The following is a 12,583-nucleotide window of genomic DNA, read 5'->3' as shown; positions in this document are numbered from 1 at the left end:
GCTGTAGCTGGAGAACAGGAACTTGGGAGCGATGCAGTCTTCTAGCAGTCAGGTAAGCTGGTCAAGCAGGCAGTTTGTTCAGAGCGAGGCAGAGAGTGAGAGTACCATGGCTGGGGAAGTCTTGACTTCTCACTGTGCAGCAGAAGTCACAGACAGTTCCTGTTCATGGACAGAGTTCCTGCTTGTTGCTCCGTGGCTTTAGCAGCAAACTCTGGGATGGCTCTTGAGCAAGTATTGCTTGTTAGGCAAAGATTGCTAGCTCTCTGTTTGGCTTGCTCTATTTTTGTAGTTGCTTCTCCCTTTGATCTCCATAGAGTCCATTCAAAATGTCTTCATCCTTCTTGGGTCCCCAAAAAGGTGGCAATTTGCTGTTACCTTCTGGATATTGTCTTTTAATTATTCAGGATATTAGCTCAGTCCAGGGAGATCTGAATTCCATCTTCTGTTAGCTGCTATTTAGGGCAGGGGACATTCTGTTTTGCCCAAAGCAAATCTGCATCTCTGAGCTGCAAATGGGCATCTTCTCTTGTCCCCAGATTTCTGGTGCCTGGTCCCAGAAGGTGTTAAAAGTCAGGAGTTAGTAAAAGAATTAGCTCTATTTGTGTGAGACAGCAATTAAATTACTTCTTGTGTACATCTGTCTAGTGTGTAATTATAACAAAAGAATATTTAAAGTAACATAAAAAGGGGTACATGTGTGTGGCGAGTTAATCAATACATTTGACTAAGGCAGAAGCATCCTGTCAGTGAGGTAAGGGGTTTACTGGAGAGCAAGTTAATTTCAGCAGTGTGAGACTGGTAATCAAGCAAGACCCATTGTGTCTCTTGTGAGTTCCACAAACACTGATAAACAATGCTAGATTGCCCCTGCCTTCAAAAATCATTTACCAGGCAGTCATGAGATCTGGGTGTCATGTACTGGTTAGGTCATCTGAATCCAGGCATTAATCGATTCCTTAATAAAATGGAATCAGACACAGGCCTGGGTTCCATATAATTCTGGGTTGGTGGCTCTGGGTCGAATGTTGGGGTCCCCAACAACATGCACATTCATGGAATATATGTGAGGAGATGGGACCATGCATGCTAACCCTGGCTCCCAACATCCACAGGTTGTGAAAAGGACCCATATGCATACAACTGTACATACTTAAGGTTCCCATTCATGTGAAAACTCTATGTGCATACCACTTTATGTACCTAGGACCCTTTCACAACAGTGCCAATGCATGGACATCACAGGCATGACTAGAAGGCATGCCAGTACATGTGGGGGTCACTGAAAATCTCAAGACTGAATAACGGAATCGTCCTCATTTTAAAACTATAGCCTGTAAATTTGTCTTGCAGCTTTGTTCCAGACTCAACAGATCCTGCTTCCAACGCATCAGATAGTGTGGTCTTTCAAAGATCTGGTTTATTTTCAAAGTAAGGGTTAATTTTAAATGTGAAAAAAATCGGTGTGAGGAGAGAGGACCTGTCTCTAGTTATTTTGTGCTTTGGCTAAGTCATCTTCATGGAAAGATTAGGAAGAGTGCAGCTAGAGAAAGTTTCTATTTTCGTTTACTAACCAAATTAGTTCTAGAGTCACTGAAGCTATCTGTATCTATTCAAGGTTTGAGATGAATATAATTGCTAAAAAGCTTAGACTTCTCAAGGAATAAGCTGAATAAATATCTATTAACATTACAGATAGCAGCACAGCCCCCTAGCCTTGTTCTTCCACATCTGAGTTTATTATCAGCACACTTTTATGAGCATTTACTTTTGCCATACTTTGCGTTACCTTGGTGGGGATCCAGACTAAAATAGTTTGGAAGAGAGAGGTAAATCTTGGCAACGTTACCATTTCTGCTGCTGTACAACCTCTCTTGAGATAGATCAGTATCACTCAGCCTGCCAGATTCCTTTTTAAATTAACTTTTGGGACTGCAAAGAAAATTCTGATCATACTTCCTGATTACCTACAGATACCAAACTTTGCATGAACAGTCCTGCTACTTAAATTAGCTGAATGCTCTACTTTTTACACTGGAATATGCTTGGTGACATGCGTAAATATTTTGTTTGATTTTTTTTTTAGCAGAAATTCTGAATAAATCATATTTTAGCTGTTACTGTTCTAAATAGATTTTTAACACTCAGTAATCAGATCAATCATTCCAAAATGACACCAATCCCAAAGAAAAGCAGATGATACTGTATTCCTCAGATTCAAAATTTGATTCAGATTTACCATATATGGTCATTATACAATAAAATGAATAATGTATGAAGTTGAAATCCTACAAATTTCAATTTTTCATTTCCTTTTTGCAAGCACATTAATAATGCATATTTAATTTCTTGAATTTGCCTAGAAGTGTAATCTACGCGAAATGAATTTGCCCAGTCAACAATGGGCCTCACCTACTAGTGTTGAGATATAGGAAATAGCACAAATGGAACAGCAAAATATTTTGCAAACAATGTGTACTAACCAGTGGGAAATATAGTTAAGATATCCTGCCAGAGTAAGGTTTCTGTGTAGAATGCTGTATATTTTTTTTCTGTTAAGCTGTATTGGCTTGAGTAAGTATACTAAGTTCATGGGGATTGTAAATTTATTACAGTTATGAGGCTTGTTCTTAGTACGATATAAGTGGCCTGCCTATACTTCTAATTTATTTGGAGAATCAGTTCTATGTTTCATAAATAAGACTTTAGCTCAATGGAAGTATTTAAACAAGTATTTTTATTTCCCCTGCAGTGGTGCAGATTCTGATTCAGGATGTAAGAGTGCAGTTGACGAACTGGTTAATAAAGTTGATGCCCTGCAAGTCAATGAAAATCCATCCCCTTTGGTAAATTATGAAAACTGTTCCCCCCTTTCTCGTTATATTGTTCATGACCACCTATTTGCTTTTGTTTATGCATTCTCAAACATTCATTCTGTTAGAAATGTTTATTGGCCAGGACTGTGAATTAAAATCAGTCCAGTGTTCTCTCTAATTTTTTTCATCAATGAGCGGAATGAGGTTGGTTCTGGGCGGCAGTATCAAGGAGGTGTATGCTCATATGCATTATTATGTGCCACTATAGATACAGCAAACACGCACACTCAAATACTGAAGGGAATAAGTGTATTTTACAATTCTATTCTATTTATAAAATTATAATATAAAATATTATTTATTCTATTTATAAAATTGGGGTTTATAGCTTTACAGTTCTAAACTTGAAGTTGAGCTCTTAAAATTCCATAAAGACAAAGTTTATTCTGTCTGAGCTTTTCTAAAAGCAGTGTCTTCTTGATGTAGTGATTGGTTTTGGCCTATGTGTTAGGTTGCTACTTACTGTACTCTAGTCTATTCTCTGCCACTTATCAGAATTTGATAATTCTCCAGGAATAGTGCTAGATTTCCTCAGTAGACAAGATCTGGAATAACTCGATCACATGCAGAACAAAAACCTTCAATTAATTAACTAGGAAAAATATTTATAGCTGTTTTCGTTAATTAAACATGAGTCTTTAATAGAGTCTTTTTTCTGTTTGAGAAAAGTTCTGAATATCATATTTTAACTATTGTTGTTCTCAGCAGAGTTTTAACACTCAGTCTCAATAAAAGTTAAAATATGATGTTCAGAATTCTTCTGAAAAATAAAAAATATATTTTCTGAAAAAGCCAAAAAGACTCTATTAAAGACTCATGTTTAAGTAACAAAGACCACCTATAAATATGTCCTAGTTAATTAATTCTTTGGGGGCCGGCTCCAGGACTGCAGCCACCTCCCCACGCTGCTGCTGACTCACCAAGCAATGCTGCAGCAGGGGCACTGGAAGCAGCCTCCCTCTGCCTTACCCTCGACGAAATCCTATTCGCCCACCCCAGCCCAACTTGTTCCACTGCTCCCTGGGACGCTGCCAGTACTAGGGCAAGAGAACTGAGCAAGAGGTGGGGAAGTGCAAAGAAAATGAAACTTCCACGAAAATAGGGCTGTTTTGTGAATTGGGCGCTGGACACCAGGAGATTTCAGGAGTCCCTCCAGCCTCCTTTCTCCTCCTCCCCACTTACTGACTTCCTCCCTCCCTTGCTGGGAGAAAGCCGCCTTCTTTCTCTCACTCTTCCTCACATAGGAGGGGCTGAGGAAGGAAGGAGTGGCTTGCCAGCAGTGTCTTCCCCTCCAGGCTTGCCATTGGGGCTCAGCACGGTGGGAGGAGAGAAAGGAAGAAGTGGCTTGGCTCTGCTCAGCACGATGGTGGGGGAAAGGAAGATATGACTTGGGAGCGGGGGTGGGGGTGGGGCAGAAGGTTCAGTTCAGCTTTCCTCCTCCACCTGCATGCCATCCCACACTGTGCAACTGGAAACTTAAAGGGAAGGATTGGCACAGGGCAGCGTGGCTGGGCGGGGGAAAGGAAAAGGCAGCTTCAGCAGCAGCATGGTGGGTGCCTCTGAAAACAGCTGTGTGGGGGTCTGGAGTCCTGTGCGCGTGCACTCACGCGTGCACCTTAGAAGGAAGGTAGGGTCAGTCAGATATATGTCATTGCTGGGGAGAGGATCAGCCACGTAGCAGGGTTAGGAGGAAACAGGCAGTCTGGAAGTGCTGAAGGGGGGCTTAGTGGCTTCCTTTAATGATGGGTTAGCCAAACTGAGGAAGCCCTTGGAGCTATAGAAAGCAGTGGTATGGGACTGGCTTCCCATGATCACTTGACTTTTTGGATCTGTGAAGTTCGTAACAGACACCATGGGTCTCAAACCAGGAGGAGCCTCCTCCAGCCAGCAGGGGGCAGTGCCTTTAAATATGGGCAGCAGGGGGGTGCCTTTAAGGTACTCCTTACCTGTTCACCCCTGCCCGTTGCTTTTTCCCCGCTGGCACCCGAGTTTGAAAGAGATGATATGTAAAAATGAATAAAGGCTGCAGCATTCCTTCTTGCAGCTCCGATCGGTGTTGGCGTGCACATGGCTGGGGCACACGCACACTGGCCATTTGCGTGGTCAGCATACCACACAAATGGCTGGCGCAGATGCACCCCAGCCATGTGCGTGCCGACAGATTGCTGCTGCAGGAAGGAACTCCTCGAGTACCAGCGGGGGGAAAGCGGCGGGGAAGAGACAAACAGGTAAGGAACATCTTACCTGTTCTTTAAGGTATCCACCCCTAGCCTGCACTGGTGATTACGCTGATTCCTGACACCAGTTGTGTTTTAATTTTCAGTGAAGTCTTTGAGTGTAAGCAACTGGCATCAAGGCAGAATTCTTTATTAATTTTTTTCTTCATTTTGTTGTAGGCAAATGCCAAAGGTCCTGCTGCAAAACCTAAAAGGTATATATTTCACCTTCTGAAATCTATAATTGCTTTACCCTAATTTACCCCAGTAGACTTAATTTCTTTATCGTCTACCAGTTGATGAAAATGATTTACACCAATAATTAATGCACTTTTCACATATGTTTGCATTTTACTATTTAAATATTACATGGCTTAACTTTATTTTTCCAAGGAAAGAAACACCATTGGCACCTGCATTTTCAAAGGCCCTTCAAAAGGAAGATAAGGATACTGTCAAGGACAGGTAGGACTAGACTCCAGGATTTTAAATAATGTCTGCCTTCTTTCTTTGAAATTTAATTTCACATGGATTTGATGAATTTGTTATGGGCTGAGACCTGATTTAGGTCTGCTTGGAAAGATGTTGGTTTGTCAAGTACTTTCCAATGTGCCCATAGACCGCTTTGTGAATACAGGCTTTCTCATTCATTGCAACATTGGAGGCAACTCTGCATGTGTAGTGGAAACATGTGCAACTCATTGCCCCTGATGCTTCAAGGCATGAGGAAATCCTTGCATTATATCAGTGGTTCCCCAAAATGGGAGGCCCCAGATGTTGCTGAACTACAACTCCCATTAGCCCCAGCTGTGGCTGGGGCTGATGGGAGTTGAGTTCAGCAACATCTGGAGCCTCCCATTTTTGGGAACCACTGCATTATATTGATCCTTTTCAGCCTGTCTTCGTTCTTTGGATCCTACTGATCTAAATTGGGCCAGCTTGCCTATATTTAGGAAAGGTGTTTGAACATGTACCACATTTCATCTCTGGATATTTCTGGAGGACACTGATTATCTAGATCCTTTTCAGTTTGACTTCCTGCCCTGATTTTGAGATGGAAACTTGATTACCTTAGTAAACCACATATGCCAGAAAATGGATAAGATGCAAGTGCATCTTTGTTTATTCTCCTGGGCGTTTTCCAGATTACATGCTGCAACATACTCACACCATATTTGCTAAGTGCCCTTCCATATCGCCTGTGTTTCCACATTGGTGTCACTGAGTTGATAGCAGATTGTGTTCACATTTCCCATGCCTTGATTCAAATTTTAAATGATGCATTTTTGTCCTACAACATTGTAATTGCCCACAGAAAAATATTTTTCCATTGTAGGAAGCCTTTACCCTTGTTTTATGCATTGTAGCATTTTGCAGTGTAGACAGTTCTTTGCCCCCGCCCGTGCTTGCCTCCTCTGTCCCCCTGCCTTGGGGAGAGAAAAAGGCAGGGAGGAATCTCGGCTTTCCCCTCCTTTCCTCCCCACAGATCCCAAACCACACACCTCCCTCCTCCTCCGCTTGCTTCCAACATAACTTGAGCTTGTCAACACAGAAAGGGAGGGGGAGGAAGGAGATCCAGGAGTTTATTATTATTATTATTATTATTATTATTATTATTATTATTATTATTTTCCCACCAGGGTTCTTTTGTACTTTCCCCTTTTAATTTGCTGCTTTGGCCAGAGACTCATACTAGTGCAGCTGAGCAGATTTCTGAATCTAACCCTTTCTCGTGCACATTTTACTGAAGAGGAAGCCCATCGAACTAAATCATTTACTTCTGTGCAATCCCACTAGCTTAAGAGCCTCCCCATCTCTTACAATTTTCACAAAGGCAGTCAAGACGCATTTGTTCACCCAGGCTTTTAATTAGATACTGTTTTAATTGATTATTTTTAATAGTTTTAACCTTTTAAATTTTAAATTGTTGCAGTGTTTTAACCTTTTTATTTGTTTTGTTGTAAACTGCCCAGAGACTTGCATTTTGGGCAGCATACAAATAAGATAAATAAATAAATAATAAATACTACAAGGCAAAGGGCAGGGAGAGAGAGCAGTCAGCCTCCTGCCAGCCACACCATCCAGTGGGGCAGCAAGCGGTAGCCGAGGCAGCAAATGGTGAGCAGCCTGCTCCTCTTGCCTGCCTCGGTGCATGGCAGACAGCATGGCAGCAGGCACAGCCTCCACCATGTATCTGCTCACCAGCAAGCGGTGAGCAGCCTGCTCCGCTTGGTGAGGCTGTCTGCATGGCCGCCTTGGCTCTGGGGAGAGTGGCGGCCTGTGAACAGCCCACTCTACGAGGCTGCCCCTGCCTCGGCTTGGGGATAGCAGTGGCGGCCAAGGCTGCCTGCGCACCCGCCTTGGCTCGGGGGGGGGGGTAGCGGCAGCCAGTGAGCGGCCTGTTACGCTCAGCAAGGCTGCCCGCATGCCTGCCTTGGCTGGGGGGGTGGAGCTGTGGCAGCTAGCGAGCCCGCATCAACTCCCGGCGGGTTTAGGAGGTATTGCCACCCTCTCTGCTGCCAATTTGGTTTGTGTTAGGAGATATCACTGCCTGCCTGCCCTCTCCACCACCAGTGCACCCATTGCCAGCCCACACGCACCCGCCGCCTCACCATCATAATTTGGGAGGCAGGCAGGTGCACAAGCAGCTCTCGCCACCGCACTGCTGCATGGCAGCAGTTTTAAAGGTTAAAAAATAGTTTTAATTAAACTCCCTCCCCCCTTATTTGCAAAGGGAAGGGGAACCCTTGCCGTTGGAGCAGCAAATCTTTGGCTGCCTGCTGCCGGCAAAAAGATTAATCCACCCCTGCCCACCCAGGCACTTCCCCCTTTCCAGGTTCACCATAGAATTTCCTTTCTCTCCCCCATTAATTTTTTTTTAAAAAATCGTGTCACACATACTCCTCAACTCCATTGGCCCAAATGGAGCAGGAGGAGGGGCCGATAAATGCAGTTTAAGGAGAATATGGACACTTCTGTCCTGGAAAATACGTTTTAGGGGACAGAAAATATGAATTGCCACCAGCTTACAATGAAGCATTAAACCACCCTTTACTCTCGTTTTGAAACCGTCACACTATTCTGTCACAGTTAGCAATGCATTAACCATTGCACATCTCATAATCTGGAAAATGCCCTGGACTTTGCTTTCAGTGACTTCTGACACCATTGACCATGGTTCTGGAATGCTTTGTTGGCGGGATTGAGGGGGGTTGCTATTTTGCAGTAATTCCTGTCCTTCTGGATGCACTGTTGCTTTAAATTGCAAGTCAGTGGAGGAAGTGGAGGTGATGAGGAGCTTCCAGCAGGAGCAGCATTATTTCTTTGTTGCCTCTACTTCACTAGCTGGATCACTTTCTCTCTCTCTCTCTCTTCCCCCTGAGCCTTCTACCAACAGACCTGTGCACTTAGTCTGCTCGTTTTGGGAGCCAAGTACAGTACACAACTCTGTTGGTGAAAGGAGCAGGGGAAAGGGAGTGAGAGAAGGTATAGCAGCTGGGCGATGGGGAAGAGGGTGGTGCTGGTGAGGGAGGCAGTACTGGTGTCTGGTGGGGGCAGGGGCAGGGCACAAGGGGCGGGGCACACAAAAGGGAGGGCAGCAGGGCTGTGAGGAGCTGGAGGATGGTGGCAACAGGCAAGTGAGGCAAAGCCTGCAGGGTGGAATGGGTAGAGTGCTGCACTTGCTGCTCCATAGTGCTGGCGCTGCCTGAGGCCACCATCTCACCTTTTCTCATGGCTGCCCCTGATCCTAAGACTTACTTTCATTTCTTAAAACAGGAATATTTGGAATATTGGAACATTTAAGGATATAGAGCAAATTGGTCGTGGTGGATTTGGGAATGTTTTCAAGGCAAAACATGCCATTGATAATATAGTGTATGCTGTCAAACGAGTCAAGCTTACTGAGTAAGTTAGCCTATGTTTGCATTTATATTAAGACCTTAAGAGTGTGTGCGGTGTTCTGCACTGAATTTGTGTTTTACCTAAGATGTTAGTCCTAATTTCAGCCAGCACTTAGATAAACCCTCTGCTGATGGACCAGGATTTTTTGTTGTGGGAGAAGATGGTTCTCCCTCAGTGGGGGAGTGTATCCTAAGCTGGGTTGCTCCTCCCACCTGGTCCGAGGCAGGGCCAATCACAAGAAGGCTTGCTGTGTGGGAGACATTCCCTCAGCCTCCAATTTTCACTCTGTCTCATTTGGAGCAGGAGGCTTTTTCTGCTGCTGTATGGAGGACTTCTCACCAATGGGTTATCCTTCCCACGTGCTCCGGAGGCAGGACTATGCTAATTAGCTTGAAGTTTTAAGACCCTGGGAAGGATGGCCCAACCCAGTTTCTTTTGTCCTGCAACCAGCTCCAGAAACAGCCTTCTCTTCCCTTGTTTATTGAAGGCCTCCTTTTCTCTCTCTCTCTGAATCTGACTTCTATTTTCCAGCCCTTCTTTATTGCTCATTTTCTCTTTGTCTGTTATGCCTTTAAAAAAGCCCTTTCTTTACCATTCCTCTGAATCCCCCCCTTCTGCCCCCCCTTTCCTTCATCCTTGCTCTTAAGGCATCTCTTCAAGCTATCACCGAAGCAGCAGGGATCCTCTGAGGAACAAAAGGGCTGGAATGCCACAGGCTTCCTGCAAAAGGCAGCCCAGAGACACCCCCCAGCCCCACCCCCCACTCCAAGATATCAGAGCTTCCCCCATGGATATTGGGCCATGGGCCACTGCAACACCGGAGGTCAGAAGCTTCTTCTCCAGGTTTTGTGGCTGTTCATCGCCAGCCTGATCAATGGGGAGGGGGCCCGCATGTCTCCGCAGTTGCCCAGTTCCTGGGCCAGCATTTCTCTCCCCACCCGCCCATTTGCCTCTGCAGCCCTTGCCTCAGCACGACTGCCCCTTTCTGGTGCTTAATCTTTGCTTCCATGAGGCAGCCGCGGACCCAGGCTGGCACCAAACAACAAACGGCTGGAGGTCCTGTGGGAAGAAGTGCAGCCTCCAGCAGCTCAAGTAAATGGCAGGGAGAAGATCGGAGCAGCGGCAGCTCCTGGCTCTAATGGAGCTCCATTTGCGGCAGCAAAGCAAAGCTCCTGGTGCCCATCCCATCTCAGGATCGCTGCAACCAACCCATGCAGGCAGTGGGGGAGCTGTTATGCCAGACACTGCAGCCTCAGCTACCCCCCCCCCTTCGTGCAAGCATTTTCCTGCCGAGAGCCCGCCAAAACTGGAACTTTCAGGGAGTGAAGGGTGACTGGAGGGAGGAAAAATGCTCCTCGGGCCAGCTGTATGGCATCCCTCATTTCTACTGAAGTGTCCTCCCTTAGAGGCTGGGTCATAGTCTTATAACCATGTCCATACCACTGCTGCTACTATAAAATGTGTATATACCACACCTTGTATGTGACACTCTAACAGATTTATTACATTGCAGGCCCCTGCGACCAGAAGAACTGGTTACATTGGGGTGAGCGAGGGGTGCTTTCATCTGCGGAGCAGGGTCAGCCTTGGTTGCATTTGAATGGGAGACCACAGTGTTACTGATTATTGGTTATTTTATTATTTATTTATTGTATTTCCGTACCTCCCCATCCAAAAGCTCTGGTGGTGCACAATAAGGCATGTGACTAATCCTTCTGAACCAGCATAGGAACAGCCATGCTGGATCAGGCCCATGGCCCATCTGGTCCAGCTCCTCTTCATGTAGTGGTCCTCCAAATCACAGGGGCTAGAGACGCAGTCCCTTGTGCCTACAGATCAAAAACCTAAAGGACATAATTAAATAATCTTTTTGTTCAAATGACCTTCCAGGGACACTAATATTCTATGTCTCCAGACTGGGTAGAGCATGAATTGAAGTTCCCGGGAGAGCCCTGGCCTCAAATAGATTCCAAAGTCTGGAAGGGAACAGGCCTCGTCTTTACCACCTGAGGCCTCGGTAAGGTTAAATGTCCTTTGCATTTACACTACTGGGATGGCTATCTTATCTCTACCGGTGAGGGTACTTACTTCAGGGATGTGCTTGTTTACTGAAGGCAGGCAACTAGTCGGAGGTCACATGCTCTCTCCTCATGAGACATAGGATCCTCTGCTGTACCTCTATTCTACCTTGAATGTCTCATTATTGGGGAACACATTCATACTCTCTTTGTTGCTCTTATGCATCTAATTTGAACCTTAATAAGGCTGGGGATGATGCAGGACCCTCACAGTCTACCCCGCATCACCTTTTTTCTGCAGGACTTCTCAGTCCTTTTGCACAAGGCACGCAAAATTCTCAGGTTGGAAGGCACCTTGTCTTCTATCATAGCTCCTACCAGATATGGTAGGGGAAATTCACTGAGGTGAATCCTTGTTTGTAAGAGATTCACAGTAGGCTGCTACCATCCACTTTATTTTGATGTGGGGAAACCCCATATAAGATTTATGGGGGTCAAAATGGCAAAATCCTTCCTAAAAGGGCTGAGCAGTCCTAGGCCTCCAAAGGCATTAGGGGAGACCCAAAATGAAAAGTAGCATACTCCACCAAGGGTTTATTATTAGATTAAAAGAAAAACCAGAGAATGCAATACCAGAGAATGCGGACAACCAGAGTAGTATGGAAACTGCAGTTAGTCCAGAATACGGCAGCCAGGTTGGTCTCTGGGTCATCTCGGAGAGACCATATCACTTCTATCTTAAAAGATCTACACTGGCTACCGATAAGTTTCCGGGCAAAGTACAAGGTTTTGGTTATAACCTATAAATCCCTAAACAGCTTGGAGCCTGGATATTTAAGAGAACGTCTTCTTTGCTATGAAGCACACCGCCCATTGAGATCATCTGGAGAGGTCCATCTGCTGTTGCCACCGGCTCATCTGGTGGCTACTCAGGGATGGGCCTTTTCCATTGCTGCCCCAAGGCTTTGGAACACACTTCCTGCTGAAATAAGAGCATCCCCATCTCTTACAACTTTTAAAAGGGCAGTCAAGACACATTTGTTCACCCAGGCCTTTAATTAGATATTGTTTTAATGGTGTTTTAATAGTTTTAACGCTTTTAAATTTTAATTGTTGAAATGTTTTAACCTTTTTATTGGCTGTTTTAATTGTTTTGTTGTAAACCGCCCAGAGAACTTGCGTTTTGGACAGTATAGAAATGGGATGGATGGATGGATGGATGGATGGATGGATGGATGGATGGATAAAAACCTTTGGGGGCTGGTGTAAAACTCAGTCAGTTTCTCCATTAACAGCATCAGCCTCCTCCCACTTGTTAGGTTTCCTGCAGAAGGGTCTGGATAGAGGGCTCCATCCCAATACCTTCAGTGCCAGGTGGCAGCCATTGCATTAACTCTGGATGCAGATGGTAGCTCCAGCCTCTCTATACACATCCCCATGTTAGGAAGTTTTTAAAAGGAGCTTCAATTCTTAAACCTCCCACAGTTTACAAGTTTCCTATCTGGGAACTAAAAATTGTCTTTACAGCCCTGACCGAGATACTGTTCTTTGCTCAGGTTGGTCTCTTTAAAAT

General features: G+C 45.0%; 1 protein-coding gene across 4 annotated transcripts in view; it reads left to right on the top strand.

Moving 5' to 3' along the window:
- The window catches only part of EIF2AK2 (eukaryotic translation initiation factor 2 alpha kinase 2), a 64,439-nt gene that overhangs the window by 25,873 nt on the left and 25,983 nt on the right, over positions 1 to 12,583 (top strand). For 3 of the 4 annotated variants that reach the window (XM_053303282.1, XM_053303273.1, XM_053303263.1), the window contains exons 7-11: positions 1,351 to 1,428; positions 2,750 to 2,843; positions 5,270 to 5,304; positions 5,483 to 5,554; positions 8,867 to 8,995. In XM_053303282.1, coding sequence (XP_053159257.1) covers positions 1,351 to 1,428; positions 2,750 to 2,843; positions 5,270 to 5,304; positions 5,483 to 5,554; positions 8,867 to 8,995 — 408 coding nt within the window. The remainder of the gene's footprint in view (positions 1 to 1,350; positions 1,429 to 2,749; positions 2,844 to 5,269; positions 5,305 to 5,482; positions 5,555 to 8,866; positions 8,996 to 12,583) is intronic. The other variant, XM_053303291.1, reaches the window with a different exon arrangement.

Source organism: Hemicordylus capensis, chromosome 1 (genome assembly GCF_027244095.1).
Source record: "Hemicordylus capensis ecotype Gifberg chromosome 1, rHemCap1.1.pri, whole genome shotgun sequence".
Taxonomy (NCBI): domain Eukaryota; kingdom Metazoa; phylum Chordata; class Lepidosauria; order Squamata; family Cordylidae; genus Hemicordylus; species Hemicordylus capensis.
This window is presented reverse-complemented; position numbering and strand designations above follow the sequence as displayed.